General features: G+C 42.6%; 1 protein-coding gene across 19 annotated transcripts in view; it reads right to left on the bottom strand.

Moving 5' to 3' along the window:
- Nucleotides 1–21782, bottom strand: part of LOC110474267 (high affinity cAMP-specific and IBMX-insensitive 3',5'-cyclic phosphodiesterase 8A-like) — a 163715-nt gene that overhangs the window by 114477 nt on the left and 27456 nt on the right. For 13 of the 19 annotated variants that reach the window (XM_085588825.1, XM_085588826.1, XM_085588828.1 and 10 more), the window contains exon 1: nt 12534–12662. The exons of 3 other annotated variants lie outside the window; for them this stretch is intronic. Coding sequence is in view for 2 of the 16 variants with exons in the window: in XM_085588840.1 (XP_085444966.1) it covers nt 12534–12830 (297 nt within the window). In the remaining 14 variants the exon portion in view is untranslated. 3 more of the 19 variants (XM_085588844.1, XM_085588839.1, XM_085588840.1) reach the window with 3 other exon arrangements.

Raw genomic sequence — 21782 nt, 5'->3', positions numbered from 1 at the left:
CTCCATGTGCTCACTTCCATTTTTCACTTGCACACTCCTAAATTCCTGGCAAAAGAATAACACAAATATCCTGGGAAATCTTATTGCAAATGGAGCTAACATTAGCAAAACTGGTTTTGCTGGTATACTTTACAGCAGCTCTTCAGCTGAAACAAGCTATTCTAACAAAAGCATGCTTCCCTCTACCCATTATCACTATATCCATAACAGAGATCTTCTCCAAAATAAAATATAATTAAAACCCAAATCTCTCATTGATATTTCTAACTAGGCAACATTCCTCATACAGTCCTGTCCTTGACTGTATCAAGACTTCACCTAAACGTGTCCTAAGTATAGTTCCACATGTCAAAAAATACAAGAAAGCTTTCTGGTGTGGAAAAAGTTGTACCATTATATTTTTACTCTCAAATGGTATGAACAATGCTGCAACAAGCACAATAGTATCAGTATTGCTGTAAGTAGAAGAGGACTTTACCCTACTTATGTCAGTAAGAAATCTCCTGAAGAACAGACCACTGCAATAAGTGACAGTGAGGTGAGAGGAGATGCCTCAGCAGCTAAGACTCTAAACACTTGTTTCTGCAACATCTGATGGGTCCTTTCAAGGTCATGGGAAGAAGAAGTTTGCAAATGTCTGCAAGAGTGTTTACTCTTTCTCCAAGGACAAACTGAAGAAACCCAGCTAACTGAACTGCAGTCTCCACTTCAGGTGGAGTTTTAGTAGTGCTCAGATTAAATTTTCTATATTGTCAGGAGAGAAAGGTACTCAACAAAAAGCACAAAAATAAATATTCAATATTTTATAAAGAAACAGATAAGAATTAAAAGAATTACACATGTATGATAATTTTTTTAAAAAGTTTTTTAAAAAATATAGTAGATCTTCAATCAGAATCACACAGGACCTGCAATCCACTAACTGTTTTAGAATGCTTATGCTTTTTAACTATCTAAAAATTGAAATAACTAAGAAGCTCCCCAACGTGCTGGGACAGCCAGGGGCTCTCTTTACACACTTTGCAAAATAACACTCTCTCTTACCACATGAGTTCTTGATTTCTCAGTTCAGAAAAGCATACAGCACTTTCCTACAGTGCATAGCTGGGCAGTTCCAGAGCCTGCTTCTTCACACAAAATCTTTGAGAGAAGACTGGTAACTAAACTTGGCTTAATTAAGTTGACAATTTCACAGCTACTTTGAACAGCTCATTAACTCAGGCTACAGCTTCTTTGCAGCCAAGGCTCCACAATACATCACACAGTGAACCTGCTGACAGGAGCTACAACTTCCAACTCATGTTTCAAGAGATCAGATTTATTACTGAAGTCCTGCTTCTTCTAAAACCAGATCAGGCCTCCTATAAGAGACACTGAAAAGACTTTACACTTCAGTACAGTGCTACACACCACTGCAGAGAAACTCTGCATGTTAAAGGCAATGCTGTTTTAAATGGGCTGCCAGGCTGAGAGTGGTGCTGGGGTGAGGACAAGTGGCTGTGGCTGAGCTGCCACAGTTGAGGGTTTATTAAGTCAGGGAGTTGTATTCTATTTAAATTAACCACAAGCTAATTGGCAAACATTGTGTACATATGGATATAGCCCTTGGACAGTCTCAGACAGCTCATGTCTGTTCTAGGACAAAAGTATCTGTAGTTATAGCAATCACTTACTCTGTGTTTAAGAATTTATGTTTAAACAAATTACTACTGCTGGCCTCAGATGATTCCTCAGTACAGAGGTCAAAGTTTCCCAAACCTAACTCAGACTCTTCAGGATATGAAGACCTCTTGCAACACCCAGCAAAAGCGTAATTATGCTGTAAGCCATAATCCCTTTACCCTGGCAATCCTTTGTCATGCTTTTTTCTCTACATGACTGATTTATTGGTTTGCCTTAAAAAAATCATTAAACTATTTCAGGATGGGCTAAAGGACCCTCCTTTAGAAGAATATCTTAGAAATTCTATCTGCTGTCTTGGGACATCCTGATATTGGAAAATATGATGAAAAAAATGCCAAGACCTTCACCCAGACCTTTCCAAGACCTTTTGCACACCTTTACCCTCTACAAAAGGGAGGGGAAAAAAGAGAGGAAAAAAAAAACATTAGGTACGATACAAATCTTTGTACCTCTTACAAAGTGGCAGGAAGCAATAGTAGTCAAGCATTTAGAGATTCCCAGGTAATATTTCACATGAGTATTTACTGAGTGTACTGTTACAGGGGTAAGTGGAAACCAAATGCCAAAGTAGTCCAAGTGATTGGCCACAGCCAGGGAAGCGCTGCTCAGCTTTCAGGTGAGCCCAACACAATTCATTTCCTTGGTACCTTTGTCCTGGAATGGAACAGCCCTGGCACAGCAAATCCTAACAAGTGGATGCAGCTGGGTACTTCTCTGATCAGTCAGCTGGAATATCAGTCAGCTGGGGAAAAAATGTAAGGGACCATTGACCAAAAGCATCAGGTTTCCTGAAGGGGGTTGATAGTTCTTCTTTGCAGGTCATCCATGGAGAAAGGGCAAGAGACTACACGGCCTCACTGCTAAACACACACTTGAGAAAACAACAGCCTGAGGAAGACTGTGTCCTTGTTCAAACTGATGATGGGAGAATTTATGAGGTTTCTCAACTTTTTAGGACAAATCACTTCTCCATAACTAGGTAAATATCCCTGTGGAGACAACTGGGACTTCTGCAACTAAACCATACCTCACAGAGACCTCTGAGCCTTGCAAATGCTGGAGCCCACCACTCACACTCTCCCCTGGCCTTGGTTTCATTTCAGAGGGACTGACAGAGCAGTGCAATGTATCAGTGCATCCTAACCCACAATAGACCCTGTGCACCCAGCAAAAGGGTGAAAATCACAGCTACCTCTTAGCAGCCACAGCCTGCACTTCCTAGCACAGCTCAAAGGCTCTCAGAAGAAATGGGGGAAAAGATTGCCATTCCCTGACCCTGCACCAGGTCTGCTTCATTTCCACAGTCTGAGACTGTAAAACAACCAAACAAGGTTACCCCACAAAGCAAAAACTACCCCAAGGACAGTGTCCCACAAACTTAGCAGGGCACAGCAGGAGAGACTTTATATTGCCCAGAGCACAAGAGAGCCTTGTAAGAGCTCTCAGCAATCACAACAGCCAAGATAAAGTTAGCAGAAAACGTCAGAGCTATGTAACCTCCAAAAATAAGTTGCTTTTAGTTTAATTGGCAGAATAAGAGATTGCAATTTCAGCTTGTTTTTTTTGACAGTCCAGCTACAAATCTCACTGTAAGTAATTCATGAGAGAGCTAAGCTTTTTAGAAAATATGAACTTCAGTCACGCTTCTCTGAAAATTTGGTGGTTGGCAATGTTCCCATGGTCACACTGTGACCAGAGGCTAAGTCTGAGGATGTGACAAGCTCTGGACTTCCCACACCTCCCACCAACCACTGGCAGGGCTTGCTCCCTCTGCCTCACTCCCACTCGAACTCTGAGGCTCTGCACTGATACAAACAAACAAGGAAAAAAACCCTTTCAACTGTGTTGAGAAAAAAAAATTCCAACTTATAAACAGTAACAGTAGAATTATGTTTCTCAGAAAACTATCATAAGCTGATACATCAATATTTAGCTCTCGGAACCAAAAGTATAAAATGCCCAACAAAATTTCTTTTTTTATTATTATTTGCTACCAAACCAGCAGGCTGCCACTACTGCCTGTCCTTCAGGGACAGACAGTCCCTACCTCTGCCCCTCTCACCAAAGCCAAGGGGGAGAGGGACGGGTCAGCTTCCTCACTGAGCAACTTCATTAGCTCAATGAGTTTTAGGTAGGATGAACAAGGACCATAAAAGCTTAATCTCTCTTATCTCCAACAAGCTGGCTTTTCCTACTAGGTACCACTGCCAAAGGCAACTGCTTTTTGGATAAAACTTGGTTCCCAACAAGCTACTGCTCTAATACATTCATTTCAAAGAGCTGTAACATGCAATAAATTTTCAGAAAACTTAAAAAGCAGCTGCCCCATAGTAAAATATTCCCTACTTTGGAAGAGGAACAATGTGATATTATCTGCTGAGGGAAGAAGTGCCATTGGTAGGCCATGGGGCTGTGAGTGACAGCAGTGCCACAGAATTTGAGCTGACTGTTCCCCTGACAGATCTCAGCTCCAGCACTGCACAGCAGGGAACAAGACCACTATCTCCAGAACTGAGACATTCAATACCATCACTAATTGACAGTAGGAGCAGAACAGCCCTTTCATCTGAAATTCTGCAGAAAGCAGATCATTCCTGCCAAAGACAAAAAAGAAAACCCCAAGTATTAAGTAAAGGAAAAGTTCCAGCAGCATCAATGGAAGCATGAAGCAGTGTCTGAGTTCACAGGACTTATTCTTCCCTTTGTTAATGAAACAAAAGCTGTTTGGGTTTGCAAAACCCCCTATGCCTGGCTTTGAAATGTCTAATTTCTCTAAAATATCAATTTTACCCTCAGTTTTTTTATCTGGAGGACACACTGACCTATGCATGGAGAAAAACCTAGCTACCCTGGTTGTGAAGTCCTCTTCAAAATGCAAACCCATATTTAGTTTTTATTCATGTCCTCCACTTTCTCCTAAACTCTTTCATTGTTTGTTTGTGGTCCCTGTAACAGTATTTGCAGAAACAAATACATCAACCATTCACATTGGGGGTGTTGCAGCGATAAGTATGTGCTAACACTGGTTTGGAAATTAATCCCTATTGAAAAATTCCACTCAAGAGTACAATTTTTCATTGCACTCGCCAACCAAGTTTCAAAGACATAAAACTAAAATATTGGTAGCATATTACATGCCAAAGTGGTGAAAAATGAAAAGCAAATCAGAATGTTCAGACTAAAGCCAGAAGAGGAAGACGAAGAACTCTTCTCAGTTTTGTACCTTTAAATAGATCCCTTGCATCTTTCTCCAAAGCACACTCTGCTGAGGGTTGGAGACACAGCCCTGCACAACTGGACACAGCTTGGTCTGAGTGCAGCCCTTGTGTTCTGGGTACATGGTGGCCCTGATCCTGCAGGACACAGAATTCCCATCAGGCATCCAAGTGGAAACAGACAGCAAGTGGCCAGGCAGGACACACTCACCAGGGCATCCCTGCTTACAGAATGATCCTTGGGTGTGAGTGAACAACACAGGTACAAACATGTGGGGAAAACATCCTTTTGAATGCTTAGAAATGTAAGATTCTGACTTCATGAGTCACCACTCTCAAAGATCTTAACAGGGTTGAAAGTGTGTCATTTTAGTAACAATTTGGCCCACTAATAAATCTCTTCCGTATTTGAAAAGAATACTTTGCTTTGGTTTGAAAAATAAAAAGCAACTATCTTGCCAGCAATTCCACTGCCATCCACACTTCAGTACAAGCTCTGGATTCCAGTATTTACGGACCTACACTCTGATACTCATCCTGTGCTGAAATATTGATTTTTGAGTTAAAGCTCATGGAAAAGTGCAGTTTTACCAGGCAGTTAAAACGTGTGCCAGACACATCGTTTCTGCTTCAAGTTACCAGAGTAATAGCTGTGGCTGTCCTCAACCATTTGTGGAATTTCTCACCAAACTTATGAAAAGTTATGAAGGAATGGAAAAAAAAAAAAAGAAAAAAGAAAAAAAAAAAGGAAAAAAAAACTTTAAACATTGGAAGGAAAAGCAGACAGTATTCTAAACAAAACACACACCTGCAAATTAATCATATCAGCTCAACATTGATTTTGACCTACCTACATATCCCACAGATATGTTTGTGCATTTAAACCTGGAATTAAAACCACTGCTGTAAAGCAGAGCTCTACACCTCAGTGTGAGAAGAGCCATAGCCCTAATAACTCAGTGTGAATGAGGAACATCTTTCTGATGATGCAAAAGTGTAGCTAGTCCTAAATACAGGAAGATTGCTTTCAATGCAGATCAAGGTTCTTTTGTTGTGCTTTAATTAACAAATTAGCTTAGTTTTTTTCCAAATAAAATTCTTATAAAGAAGGTTTACTTTGCCAATCACTTATTGAGGTTGTTTTTCTGCTTAAATTTTATTAGCCATAACATAATCTCAGACTCAAAGGCAGAACAGGGTAGTAAATGTGTAACTTTAAAAATAAGTTGTCTTTTAGTGGCAAATAAGATGGGGCCTGGCCTCGTAAAGCTTCCAACACATCCCAGCAGGGAGCTAAAGGTCACTGCTAACTCAGAATGAAAACAATGGGAAGTAGAGGATGCCATTCTTTCATATCTGTCCAGTGATTCTATGTTTTCTTTGTATGGATTTACTTAGGAAACTGGGAAGTCTAAAACACAAAAAAAAGATTTTAATGTCACCATTTTCCCCATAACACCAATAAACTGTTCATTTCACTATATAAAATGTTTTATTTACAAAGCAAAATACATCTTCCTTGAAAAAGGCATATATTGAGTCCCTCATGCTGGAATCAGTCTTTTCCATGAGCAACATTTTATTCCCAAAACTGCTTTTAAATCTTGAATATTCCTGTTTCATTCCAAGCTCTTCTGACATGCAAGGACATTAACTCTCTACATATATCTGCAGACTACCTTTGAACATTGAAAACACTATCAAAATCCATCTCACATTATCTTGTCTACCACATTCAAAACAGATATAACCTAATTTATGTCAACACATTTCCATGTCAAAAAGCAGGTTCTAGCTCTCTTTCTTTCTCCTGGAACAAAGCCATACATGTGGGAGCTGGCTTACACAATGCTAAGCCTTTTACTTTATGTAGAGTGTCAGAGTTAACAGATTTTACAAGAAAGAGAAGAAAAGGGCCTGGGAGTTTGATGTGAGGCCAACAGTACAACCCATAGCAAAAGAGAACGGTCTGGAAGAATGCACAAATTAGAGACTCCACTATTTAACTTCACAGCGAGTGTAACACCATCATTTGTTACATTTTGGCCCTAAAGGGGGTATCCAGAAAGAACCTAAAAAGGGCTGAATGCCGAAATCTTTTTGCAAATCAGAGTTCTTAAACATCACTTCCTCGGTGCCTTTGAAACTTAAAAATCTGACTCTGGGCAATAAAACTATTTAGTATGTCATGCACATTAAAGCTATTCAATTTGTATCTTGTCATCCTGTGCCAATTTAAATTACAGTTAAATGATGATACCTAATTATTTTGCCCAAAGAGCAGATAGCAATGTTTAGAATGCCACAGGACCAAGCCAATTCCCTCTGAAACTCCATTGGATGAATGGGTCTTATATATAAAAACACTGAAATTCACATGTACAACTGAGCTTGGTATGTGAAATCATGCTCTGTGTGCAACCTTGGAAACATTGCTAACAATGTTTTAATTCCATCCATGGCTGGTAAAGCAGTTTACATGTGGGCATATTATATCCATATACACCACCAACATAGAACACAATGCTAAATTGTTCTCCCATGTGTGCAGGTGCTTCTGTGCCCCCCTGATAAAATGACAATGTAAATCTTGTATTCAAACTATTTCACCTTGAGGCCATTCTGCTCATTATCATATTTGTTTTAAGCTTCTTTCACTTTTTGCTGAGAGCTATAAAAGCTTTAGCTGTCCATATCTCAAAATACTTATTTCTTCTTTGAAGACTCATTTGAAAGTTGAGATTCCAACTGCTCAAAAAGTGTAGTATTTTCAGTGTATTGTTACTATTGCTTAAGTAAGCCAATTCTGGAGTCCTTTCTCAATGTGACAGCCAAGAGAGGTGAACAAATGTTCATATAATACTAAAACAAAACAGCTGTTTATCACTGTTGGTAGTGGTGACAGCTGGATATAACAATTTCAATAGATGGTAAAAATAATTCTCATTCAAATACCTCTCCCTTTCTTGACATGGACATTTACACTTGAACATGAGGAAAAAATATTAAAGCACGCAAAATGGAAAGCAAAACAGTTTCCAAATACTACTTTTTCTTAGATTCAAATGAACCATGAACAACTTTCTTAATAAGATATTCTTCATTGCCACATAGATTGTAAGCATCCTCCAACCTACAGTTAATTGAATGAAAAGTATTTCCAAGCAGGTGTAACCATTTCGTATCTTAAACTTAGCATTTTGAATGTAAAATCTGAATTGCTGGTATCTTAAATAGCAAGGCAAACTTGTTAACTTGCATTGGAATTTCGTACCACATGTAGTATTGGGAATGGTAAAAACTCATTAATACATCACCACCTGTTGTTCTGCCTGGCTTATAAGTACACTCTACAAGTAGAAAATTTCTCACTGTAAATGTACGTACATTTCAATCTGAGCCATATAATTAATAATACAAAAGGTACAACAAAATAAGAAAAATATCTAGAACTGCAGAAATAAAGGCTTGATTCTAATGTTTTAATACTTCCTCTATCGACAGATTCAGGTGGCAGAAAAGGAAAAGTTTAGTACTTAACTACATAAAATAGCCAGGGAAAAGACACAGAGCCAACTCAGACAGCAGCGCTGAAGAACAACAGAAAAGGCACAAGAATTTTCAGCTGAGTTTCAGCAAAGTTTTACCAACAATAAATACTCCAAAAATTCAGGGTCTAATCTTGCTCATCTCAGTCACACCAAGAATTGCCCTCAGATGCAGTGACACATTTTGCATGAGTTGGTTTGCATGCTGAGAAGAGGTACCACAGCTTATGCTGTCTTTGTAGTTGCCATCTATATACTGTGAGTGATTTATAGTTTGGGTTTTTTCCAATTTACATAACAAACAACAGGAAATTTTAAAAGATAAAAATTAGACCTAAATATGAGCCCAGTTCACACGTTACTACACCACTTCACTTCATACAATTTAAAAATTAGACTCCCATCCCCTGGAGAAAGGTTCATGCCTTACAACAACAGCATTAAAAGTATCAGTGTGAAAGTCTGGAGCCCTAAAGACTGAGAAAAGTTCATGTATCTCAGCGTGGGAAGGATCCTCTCAGTGCAAGCAAGGATCTCTGTACAGGAGAGCTGACGTCAGTGGAAGTGGGAGGGAATGGTGATGGGAAGCTTGTCGGGGAAATGATTGAGGACAGTTTCAGTGGGAACAGGGAGAATTCAAGAGAAGGTGGATGGCCTCAGTGGAAGCATGGACAGAAAGTGTGGGAGTATCAAAGGGAAGGAGTGCTCATGTGTTCCAAGGGAAAGGAATTACCAGACAGGGAGGAAAAGAGCAGACAGCTTAATGGACTAAATAACGTGTTGTTAAGTGCTGAAATGAGATCCACTTCAGCACTGCAGGTGCCATATAGCATACAGCCTATGCAGAATTATGCAACATTGGTTTGCAGTGACTGCAAAATTCACAGGCAATTTCAGGGTTTGAATGCAGAAAACTTACTGGCTGTAGGGACATGGATTTAAACTGGCTGCCCCACATCAGCTGATAAATCAAAAGATTCATTCACATTCAGCCCTCTGACTTGGGAGTAATTTTAATTTCAAACAAATGAAGTATGGATTTACTCGCTGATCCCCTTGCACCCAAATGCACATACTTCTGCATTATATGTACCAACAAGGAGAGTTCCTCAAGGAAAGAGGAAGGAAATCTTACATACGTAAAAGAATGACAGAGCAAAATCAAGGTGTTACAGTGTATATTAATGCACTGGAGAAGAGCCACACACAACAGGATGTTGAGATAGCATATGATTATGAATATCCCAGCCAATTCTAAATAAATGCCCATTAAGTCCTTATGCCTTTCAGCATTTACTCCACTTATGTTATGGATTAAACAGTTATTATTCTAATGGTGTTTAAGCAGGTTTCTATAAATCCAAGTTCCTTTATCACAAATTCAACTACAAAAATATCTGAAAATCATAACTAATATATATAAAAAGGACAGACCATCACAATTTTGAGTCAACTTCCCTGAGATTTTTATGTAGCACTAGATAATCAAACCCCAGTCCTTGCATCAAAGTCCTGCTCATCTTTCACTAGTACAGGGTTTCATCTGCAGAGGCAATACATTGAAAATTAAGGGAAGAGTGTCCATGGCTGGCTCGCTGTTTAAATATGGCACTTAATCCAAGATGCTAGTATTTATTATATAATTATAAATAAAAGCCACTTATGAAAATACTAATTAAGGAGGGAGATACAGGTGTCATGACCTAAAAGAGGTCTTCCATTTCTCACATACTGTCACCATATTCATACACAGCAGAAATAGGTATTGGCGTTTACCTTTGTACACACACACTTTCAGGATTATTCCGCAAATTTGGGTGGATTAGAGTTTCCTCATACTAGAAAAGAATATGTCACTTTTTTAGTTACAGCTTATAAATTGATACAAATCATGAAATACAGTATGCTCACACCACCCTTCCAGAAAATGATCCTCTACTATTTGACCAGGAGAAAGATATAACAAGACATGAACACAAAAATCAGAGTAAGTCAGGGGTTAATTAGCAATAGTTGTAATGCCATTTTACAACTAACAAGGGACTTTTTTGTCTTTTTTTTCTGACTTGAAAAATGTGCACTATAGCCAGCAAACTGATTCAGTAATAGCAATATCAATAGTAAAAATTATTGCACTATGCATTATACATGTTTTAATAAACTGAAACTAATGCCAGCCAAAGTGAAAACATGAAATTTACACACAGGCCAAGTTTTGTTCATAGCTCTAACACAGCATTCTGTTGGCTTTAATTTGAGAATATACACACAATTTAATTTGAGAATATTCACACAAATCCTGGGTGACACCACCAGTGCCCAAAGCACACCAGGTTTGTAGTAATTAATGTTTGTATGAAGGAATCCCAGAGCCATAAATAGTGTACTATATACTCTGAGAAATAGCAATGGTTCTTAGTAGCACCCTAACTCTTACAGTTCTTCCTCAAGTCAAAAATCCTTTTAATTACAAAACAGCACAACATCCTGCCCAATGCTCCTTTTGCATTCAGGAATTTCAGGCTCCTGCACATTGTTTTCAATTTTCTCACACTTTCTTTCTTTCCAAACAACTTCACTGTGCTGTGAAAACTGCTCTGCAGTGATCCCTCACTCCAGCACAATCTCTGAGACAGCACAGTTATCTAGCACTGCAAATCTGATCGTAATACACACGCTAATGATAAAAGCAGAGAAAGAAATACCACGCTGCCTGACAGCTCTAAAGGCTATGACAGGATTTTGCACGTGAAAATAATGTAGACATGATGTGTCCAACAGATTTTGTATTCAACTTATCACAAACAGAACTCCATTTTCATTTCTCAGAACCCATCTTTCACAGAACTGCGCTAAAGAGTGATGACAAGGGCAGAAAATGTGACTGAGTGATAAAAATCTGAGTGACTGTCAATGAGATGACAGCATGCATACAAACCAAGAGCAACCTATAGTGTCTGGCTGAAGTGTCCAAACCTAGTAACAAGAATTTGTACAAAGTTCTTGAAGGTGAACAACAGATTTTAACTAAATTGAGACTGCTTCCCACACGTGTTTCTAGAAACAGCTTTGAGGGATTTTTTCCCCTTAAACAGTCACACAGAAGCCAAGTTCACAGAACAAAAATTTTAAAAGACTACTTTTGATTCAGGTTTTGTAACATGTAATTATAATCACTATTAAAAATTCAGCTAGCAAAACAATTGTCAGGACTTAGATGACAACTTAAGCTTCTCAGCGTGGCTGCTGTGTTAAACATGCCGTGAGCTCATCTATCGCGTGTGAACAGGGCCGTAAAGTCCATTTCCTGTGCAGTGTTGTTAACACAAAAATCTCGTTTACTACACCACCATTCAGCTTCGTTCTGTGTTAAGTACTGTTAATTCCTCACCAGCTCACTACTCTCAAAGCGTCTGCTAATTTTCAAGACTTTTTTAAACTATGAAATTTATTTAACTATGACCAAAGATTACTAAATCTGAAGGAAAACAATCAAAGAAAATCACCCACATAACTGAAGTAAATTATTCCAGGTCAATAATCTAAAAGTTGTCTTAATAAGCAAGTAAAAACCGTAAGAAAACAACACATCATTAGAATTTCTGTTAGTCTGCAAAACACTTGACATTCAGCTAGATCTCACTTGCATCTCAAACCTGTATCTTATATTTACAGCATGTGTATCTCAGTTCTTATCACAGCAACTAGAACAGATCAGCCATGTTATATAATATCCCCAGGGCTGCTACAATGTATATTTGCAACTACTAATTTTTACAAAATAGCTTTCAAAAAAAAGCAAAGCTATAATCCAAACCTATGACATTAGGAGCTAAAGTACAACCCATAAATAAACAGATAGATAAAAAGCAAGCAGACAAACAAGCGCTCCAAACCACTGTCTCACTTCCAAGAAAATAATCACAAATCACAATTTTTTTCAGTATGTGTCTATCAACTCCATACAGTCTTGTATCATACCTCTACTCAAAAGCATGGGTGCAAATACACGGGGAGAAAAAAGGCAAAAAAATACTCTATTTGCAGCAACAGAGAAGGTCAACAAGTTGTCAATGTAAATCAGTACCCAGAGCAAAACACGCTGCCGCTCTCCCTTCAACTTTCCAAATGGAAGAGGTATGTAGTGACCAGCCCAGCCCGCAGATCGCTCCAGAGCGCGATCTGTCCCGCTTGCAAAGGGGACAAGCACAAACAGCCCCGCGGGACGGCCCAGCCCGGCCCGGGGCTCCGCGCATCCCCCGTGCCCGGCGCGGCCCCAGCGCGGCCGGAGGGACCCCGCAGCCCCGCGCCCCAGCAGCCCCGGCTCCAACGATCCATGCGGACAATTAACACCGCTCTCCTTCCCACAATTAGGAAAACTCATTTTCTGGAATGAAGAAAGACGCTTGGGTACCTCTACAAAGTCGCCAAGACACTGATTAGTTTATAAACGAAAGTAAAGCCCAAGCCAGGAAAAGATCCCGCACAACGGCCGGGAGACTCCTGGGGCTGAACCGCTACAGCCAACTCCTGTGCTGAGAGAAACAGTGCTCGTGTTTAGCACCCTTTTTACCTTAACATTGGATCTGCCGGTCTGGGCCTCTGCCTCCATGCTCCGGCTGTTCTCCCTCTTGTCTTTCTTAGAGGAATTAGTCCTCGCCTCATAAGTGGATGTGTTGTAGCATTTAATGAATAATCCTGGGACGGGGTTGCCTTGCTGCTGCTGAGACATGGTTGTGTTGGTCTGGTGAGGGAAATTGTACTCCTCAGACTCATTGCTACTGTGACAGATCACTCTGCTCTCAGAGAGGTTGGTGCTTGGAACACAGCCCATGCTTTGTGGCCACCTGGGGAATACTTCTAAATTGTATATATATACGGGTATATATATATATATATCTTTCCTTCCCGTTGATATTTTCCCCCTGCTTAATTTTTTTGTTAACAGGTTGACTCTCTCTCCTGCGTCTCCGCTACACTCTGAAGCATTGCCATCGGTCCCTTCTACACCACCAGAAACGTGTCTGTTCTCGTCCTCCAGGAAACAGGTCCTTTTAGCTCAATCTCAGCAGTGGGCTGGGGAGCTGGAGGGGAGGGAAGGGGGGAAATCAAGAACCGGTCGACTTCGTATTTTCACAGATTATTATTAATTTGTCTAAGCCATCTGAGAATCTTGATAACGTTTTCTTTCCTTCTTGTAAGAGCAGGGAAAAAAATAAAAAAAGAGGGGGAGACGGAAAAAAACCGGCAAAAATGACCAAAAAAAAGGCAAAAATTAAAAAAAAAAAAAAAAAACAAGCCCCAAACCACACACACCTCGGCGTCGGCTCGGCGCTCAGAGCGGCCGGGGGCACGGCACCATCTCCTCCCCTGAGCCCGGAGCGCGGCGCATTTTCCACCCGGGCTTGCTCCGCGTTACCGATTAACCCGGGACCGGGCCGGGGGCCGCTCCCCACCTCCGCGTCCGCGCTCCCGCCGAGCCGCGCTCACTCCTCGCGGTCCCACTCGGCGCTGCGCTGTGCCGGGGGTGCGCTTTGGGGTGTGCTTTGGGGCCAAAAAAAAAAAAAAAAATCAACGATTTATTAAAAACCACCAGCGAAGAGCGAAAGCCGCCCGGCCGCCCCGGGGAGCCGGCTGCGCTCCTGACGCCGCGCTGGGCACGTCCCGCGCCGCCTCGGTCGCGGGCGGGCGGGCGGCCGCCGCGGGGGTGACATTCAGGTTCCCGTCGTCGGAAGGAAGGAAGAGCCCCCCGTCAGGCGGCAGCGGGGCTCTCCGGCCGCCGCAGCGGCATCCCGGCTCAGCGCCGCGGGGCAGGGGCGGGCCGGGCCGCGGGGAGCCCCCTCGGGGAATGGGGCACGGCCCGGAGGGCTTCCCTCAGCCGCGGGGGCAGCTGGCGCGGCGGGCGGGCGCATCAAAGGGCCTCCATGATGCGGTTGAATTTTTGGGCAGAGAAGTGATGCGAAACGGCGAGAAGGGAAAAATTAAAAAATAATAATAAAAAAAAAAGGGGCGAGAAAAATTAAAAAGAGCGAGAAGTAGAAGGAGAACGATCCTAGCGTCCCATCCCGGCGGCAAGGGCTGCAGCGGCGAGAGCTCTGGTTCCCGGGGCCGTGGTGTCTGCATCCCTCAGCAGGGAAATGCCTGGCTCCCCGCAGCCGCCGTCCCTCGCGCCGCGCTCACCTTGTTATTATTGATGTTCCTCAGCGGCGGCCGCGGCCCCTCCGCCGCCCCGCCCGCCCGCCCCGCCCCGCGGCTCCCCCCGCGCCGCCCCGGCTCCGCGCCCGGCTCCGCGCCCGGCTCCGGCCGAGCCAATGCAGCGCCCGGCGGCGCTGACCTCCGGCCCGCGCTGGCGTCAATGCAGATCAGCGGCCGCGGCCAATGCCGCGCCAGCCCCGCCCGGGCCCGCGGCCCCGCGCCCGCAGCGCGGCCCGACCCGCGCGGGGCTCGGGCGGCCCCGGGACGCCGCCGCGGGGACCAGCGAGCGGCTGCCCCGTGAGACACCTGGTGCCCTGCCTCGGAAACCGGACAACGGACTCGGTTGTTGCTTCCCATCGTTTTCCTTTTCGACTCTGCCCATGCCAATTTCTTTGAAAATATTTTTGAAAGCAAAGCCTGTGAAAAGGGAAGATGGTGCTATGGGTGGAGCCAGGCTCCGGGGCTTGGGAAATCAACTGCAGGCAGACTTTTCCTGGAATATGTATGTAAAATAAACCTTTTCAGTTTCTATATCATATGAAAGTAACTATGCTTCCTTATCCTATAGATGTGCTGGGAGACTAGATGTCTGCATGTACTTTAAGAGAGAACATGCTGTATTTCAAGCCCTTCAGACACCATGCCCAGGGCAGAACAAGTTACTGCCGTAGACGATTTTGTTCGGAAGTACCAGCTCAAGTGCAGCCCAGGTTCAATGACAGACGTACAAGTGTACTCTACCAGAGACCACACACAACCCAACGGCATCTTCACGTGCCCTTTGCTTTTTTCACTATGTCATTCGTAGCTTCTGCTGCCTTTATTCTCAACGACTCACAGAGGTGCTTCTCCAAGGTCCTGCCTGTTTTCACTAGCTGAAGAACAACTCAGAGGCAACAGTTTAGGGAAGGTCCAACTAAATTTCAGATTTAGGAACATGGTGAAAACCAAATACCAGAGAGATTACTTTTATCAATAAGCTCCAGCATCTGAAGAGGGGAAAACGATGTGTTACATGAGGAAACTGTTTGAACTACTCCTCTTTTTGTATCATGAACACTTCTGTGGTCCCCGGCAGACTCATTGAGTTTCAGAAGAATCCAATTCAGCAGGAGCGCACTTGTGTGCATTCAGGACAGCCACAGTTTTAACCTTAGTACCTTAACCATATGACAAATGCCATCAGGTCATAATTAGAAGCAAAATATGCTACTACAGAACAACAAGAATGGCAAGAAGCAGCTTTTCACTCGTATATGTAACAGCATCACTTGATCCAGATGAGAGTACCTTGTAAAGTTGAGGGATGCAAAGCCAAAAGTCAGTGCTTTTGAGAAATGTGGTTTTTCAGGATAACCACAGTACTCGCAATGCAGAAATGCTTTTATTTACTTCTCATAATTGCTAGCATTAACGGCTGGAAAATCAAGTCTTTCCTTCCCCAGTGTTTCTGACTGTGCAGCTTCAAGGATAAGCAATAGTCACATAAACATCATCCACCCCATTAATCTGATCTATAAGAGCCTGTTTGAACCAGGAAAAGAAGTCAGCTTCCTGTGCCCTCTCATCACTTTGGACACCCACTCAATATAACCATTTAACAATAAATGAAGGGAAAAGCTTACCATACCCATTTGAAACAGTGGGCACTGTTTGGGGATGGATCTCATCCTCATTCTTTCCTTTACATTAATCATTATTTACTAGATGCCATTAATGAGAACACACTTATGTTCAGCTAGAAAAAGACTGTGGAAGAAGAGAATGCTGCAATTCCTACTTGTGCTGTTAAGCTTAAGTGCAAGCTCCCTTCCTCAGCCCTAATGCATCTGTCAGCAAAACTGCTATTGCACTTTGTTTCTGGTGGCACTGGAGAAGTCAGAGACAGCAAAACTTCATTTTCAGAGCTGCACATTCAGTTTACAGTGCTGACACCTAGAGTTAAGCTTTCTACTTTGTAAAATGAATGGGTCTGGTTTGCAGGTACATAGAGATAAAATGTACAATTCACAATGTCATTTAAAAAAATCAATATTGGAAAAAATCTCTGCTTTCCACTTTGAATGCAAACAAATTCCCACTCAACTAATATAAAAATTTATGTAAATGACAAGCAAATACTGGGGGGAGGGGAAAATGTTTTGTTTGATAACAGCATGACAAAACTAGAAAATGTACATGCAGACATGATGTGCATGACGACTTTGCTCTTTTAAAGTTTTTCCACAGCTGTCCATTGGCAAGTTATTACTGATTATTTCTACAGCCTGACTTCATTAAAAAAAATCAATTTGCAAGATTTTCAGATGACAACTCACACTGCCTTGAATGGGAGGATGAGACTGAATAATCCCTTAGTAGTTTAATAAAAGCCATTGAAAAATCACTGGGGTTATTGTCACACTGATGAAAACTCAACTAAAGACAAAAAACTGCCCTTTGAACAAGACACTGGCACTGGAATTGTCTTGTTTCTCTACAGTTTGGAAACACTGGTACTGGGTTTTATTGCCAATAGAAAAATACAGTTGAAAGTAAAGATTAACCAGAGCCTAGAATCAAAGAGAAGGGATGAAAGCATCAAAATTGTTGCCAATGGTAGTAGTTTGTCAATGCACTGTATTAAGTCTGTGGATAAAGGGCCTTGTTCACACTTACTGCTGAAGTGCAGCTCAGGAAATGGTGGGCCCTGTTACAAAAATACCAAAAAAAATCATGCAAAATAGCAGAGGAAGCCTAGGAGTGTAGACACTGGCAGATTAGGACTGTGGGGGAAGTGCAAGGTCAGTACAGAGTCAGTAAGGGAGAGGTCAGAAGCGAACTAGCTCTAGGAGACAGCTGGGGGAATGACAAAGGTTATTTATGGATAATAAGGTTGAATTTCATTCAGGACTGCAGAATAAGAAAGAATGCTAGGAAAGAGCTTGGAATGATTGTTATCAGCTTCATCTGCAGACAAGTGGGTGCTGGGGAAGATCAAAGTATTTAGAGAACAAAACATACGTGTCAAAATTTAAAAGGATTGAAAAGAAACGATTCAGCCACATCCTCATCCTTCTCCCAGAGAAATTACATTTGTTCCTTCATATTCTTAATAAAAGATTGAACATACTGCCCCCCAGATATCCCCCACTATTCCCTATATCTGCTATTTCCCCCCACATTTCACACAGACCTTGACCAATTCCCACTGCACACTGTAAGAGTTCATGCATGAGCACTGGGACCGTTCACTCCTGTCCAGTCACACAAAAATACATGTAAAGGCCCAGAGCAAAAAGTTGTTGCCAAAATCCAATTTTGATAATACTTCAGAATGTGAGACATGGGCAGGCAGAATTATGCAGAAGGAATGACAGACTAACATCTGCATGAACAACAAATATCAGTGGATACTCTGGAAAAGTGTCTGTCCAGCAAAGGCAGAGCAAGCATGACTGCAGTCCTGTGAGCACAGGCAGCACTCTTGGTAAGAGATTACTCTATGTGGTTTGAATTGCTTCTCCCCCCAAGTCAGCTGTATGGTCCAGCTGTGTCTTTTGGCCTTCTGAAAAGTTAGGCAATCCTGTTGGTCTCTAGGCCAGTGAAGGAGGCAGTGGGGAGAAGGAGAACTGTGGAAAATGTGCCAGCATGCAAACAGCCGAATGGACTCTACAACGCTGACTACTGACATGTGCAAGCTGTGACAGAGGTTTTCTCCCCATCCCAAGATATTCTAGAAGAAGAAGAAGCAAGGACCATATGCTACCTTAGCCCCAAGTGAGTATCAGCATTACACCCCACGAGGGTAGATCTCCTTGTTTGTGTACGAGCATCAGGTATCCTGGAACAGGGTGTTTTCAGGTGACACAAGAGTAACATTTTTCCTGAGACAGCTCATCCCCAGCTCCTGGAATGTACAGAAGTATAGTGAGTTTGTTTTCTGCATCACTTTCCTAATGTCCTGAAAAGCCCCAAAGCAGCTGAGAGAAGGCTGTCCTGATGTCCTGGCAGGCTGTCCAGCTGCTGCTGTTGTGTAATTGCAATTGCAGAACACAGACAGTTGTCTGTACCACTTGGAAATCAGAGCCTTCAAGGCAGCCTAAGTCAGCAACTTTTTCAACTCTAGCACTAAAGACATTCAAGTCCAAAGCTCAGATACTTCATGTACATACAAGCTTCATCATCATAACTGGTGTCAGAACAGCTTTTGCAGCTGTAGTTTACACATCTCACTCTGCACTGCTCAGTGATCAGCAGGATAGACACACTGTTTCTAGGAGAAGAGTGTACCCCCTTTTCCACTGTACCTTCTTTCCCCTCGGACTACCTTCTTTGCTGTCCAATGCTTCTCAAGTTTCCCTCAGCATTATACTTTCTCTACTTTGTTTTTTGTGGGCTCTCCCCAAGATTACCCAGGAGCAGCACCTGCTTCCAGAGCAGATGCAGAGTGAAGGTGAGCAGATCTCTGCCACTCAAATTTAATCACTGGGCACAGGCCTTCAGATGCTGCTGCTCTCCCTTCCCCAGTGTCTAATTCTCACCCCTAACCCATGTCTTTCCAGTGCTTGAACCTGGAGCCCTACACAGCCCAGGGGGTGCAGCACCTACAGGATGCAGGAGGCTGCACTGTATCACCCAGCTGCTCCTGACCTGCTGCCAAAGCAGCCTCCAACAGCTCCTACTGCCTGGCCTCGCCTTCAGTTGACCAAAAATTTGTGGAGAAGGGAGGAACAAAGCACTGTCGTCCCCAGCCACTCCCCTATAATTACCCTGTGCTTCACAAGCAGTATTATCTGTCTGGATACACAGGGCCATGCAGCCAGCTGCGACCATAGAGAATTAGCTGTTCCCTTCTTGGAGAATTTTGCCTTCTCTCTTCCTAAGTATTTTTAAGCCAACTTGCATTTATTTAGCATGCAACCTTTTGAGTTTGTGATTTACTAAACCAAGGATGACAGCTAGTCCCTTTAGGTGGAGTGGTATACTCAATTCTTACACCCTACAAGTGCCTGTTGTCCCTGAGCTCCTTAGGAGTATTGGATCCTTTTCTTAGCTAGTCAGCCTCAGCCAGGCTCAGCCCAAAAGTGACCACAGCCTCAGGACCCTTCAGACTCCTGAACTGATTCCCAATGCCACAACTCCCTATATTACATTGTGGCCTGCCTGGATTCAATAAGAGAAAACAAAACAACAACAACAAAAAAAAAAAATCAGTAAAAGAAACAAGCAACTTGTGTCCTACATCAGTAAGTCAGTTCTCTTTGGTCATCAGAGCTGGAAGGACAAGCTCTTAGTCTTTATTAGGTCTTTATTGTCTGACCCAGCAGCTAAAAGATCAGTTCAGGCTAATGAGGGGATACTCACTCAAGACACACTTTCAAATCTTCTTGTTTGCTCCTGGTTAATCAGCAGTTCTAGTGGCCAGCAGGCTGCCTGCCTTACTGTGCCACCATCCTAAACCCTTCCCAAGGCAGACAAAGTAAGAATGGCAAAGAGAACAATAAAATATGGAGCTAGAAACTCATCCCTGCTGTATGGCAGCAGCAGAAGCTGAAAAACTCTCAAAATTAATCTTTAAGACTAGACTGTACACCTGCAAAACAGATGGCTTTCATGGTTGCTGAATTTATTATTTAAGGAACAGATACATCATCCATGGTTACACTGAGCAGTGATTTATTATATATTCACAATAGCAAAAAATCCCATGTCCTGGCTGTGAGATTTATATTCTTAGATCACTGAAACAGCTGAATAATTTCTCCTACAAAGTTGTCTGAATATAACACAGGGAACTCATGTGAATACTTAACTCCTAGCTGTGTTCTCAAGTACATTTCCTTTCTTTGGGTCAAAACAATACCTTTAAATACACTCAGTTATACCTGTGTACAGTCCTTTCCCAATGTTAAGTCTTTCTGTGGAGCATATATGCAAGCATCTGCAAGAAGCTGAACCCTTAATTAACAAAGAGGATCATACCCTACCATCAACAGGTAACCCAGAGATGATTGTGCAATTGAATATATTCCTTTTTCCAGGAATGTTTCGCATCCATTCTTTCATTGTAATCAGGCTCTGGTTTTCCAGCAGTGGCAGAGCATTTATCCAATACTATTCTTTCCAACTGTATTCTCATTTCTGTAAGCTCCCACCAGGGAAGTTGCAGTCCTTGTCTCTTGCCAGTGTGCAGTTCTGCATGCAGACAGTTGTAAGGAGGAATGTACAAGAATCTCTGTGGTGCCATGGCACAGCACCATGATGATGATTCTTGTAAACTCCGTTTTATAGCTGTCTGCACATCCAGCTGAGCAGCAGGAAGAGCAGCACCACAAGAATTGCAAGAGGAGGTGGCAACTCAGGGGAGAGATAAGGAGAAACTACATTCAAGGGAGAGGGCTGGTGGAAAAAAACCAAGCCACGGAAGTTTTCTGGGGATAGTCATTTAAAAAAAAGAGAGAAACACACTCAGGATGCGTTGGGGAGATAAATCTTCAGAGTTTTTGAAAAAGGGAAGGCAGTGTTTTCAGGCTCACTCACCACAGCCCTAACAAACATAAATCTTACTCACATGGGCACCATCCTTCCCAACACATTCACCAGGGCTGGCTGTAGCACAGCTATCACGGAAGGATCTGTCATATTAAGCAGAACAACACTTGGCAGTTTGTGTGAATTGTGGCTATGGCCAGCACAGCTGGGTGCTGCAGGGGTTGACAGGCTCTGTAACACAAGCACAATAGCAAGCACTAAAAAAATGGAAAAAAAACCCCTCCAAAATGTTTTGGGAACAGAGCTGAAAAATACTTCTAAAACATGTCCTTTAAATTCATGAGAGACTTCCAAACAGATGGGGTGAGGAATGATCAGCAGATTATTGAGGGGGCTGATCTCATGGTTCAGGTCTGCCTTAGCAAGATCTCCTGGGTCTGCACTTACTGTGCCCAAGTGTGGAGGGGGGGGTTCCTACTGCTCCATCAAGAGGCTTTTTAATCCCTGCTACTTGAAAGAAGCTGCAGTGCCATCTCTGTCTCCCTGATGTAGCTCCAGGCACAGCTCCCCACTTCTATCCCTGCACATGAAAGCCTCTCACTCTCGTGGCTGCAGGTAACCAGGAGCAGCCCTCATCCCTGACATGGCCCAAGTGACAAACACACCT

This window comes from Lonchura striata, chromosome 10 (assembly GCF_050655825.1).
Source record: "Lonchura striata isolate lonStrDom1 chromosome 10, ASM5065582v1, whole genome shotgun sequence".
Taxonomy (NCBI): Eukaryota; Metazoa; Chordata; class Aves; order Passeriformes; family Estrildidae; genus Lonchura; species Lonchura striata.
Note: the sequence above shows the minus strand (reverse complement) of the source record. Positions and strands in the feature narration are given on the sequence as shown.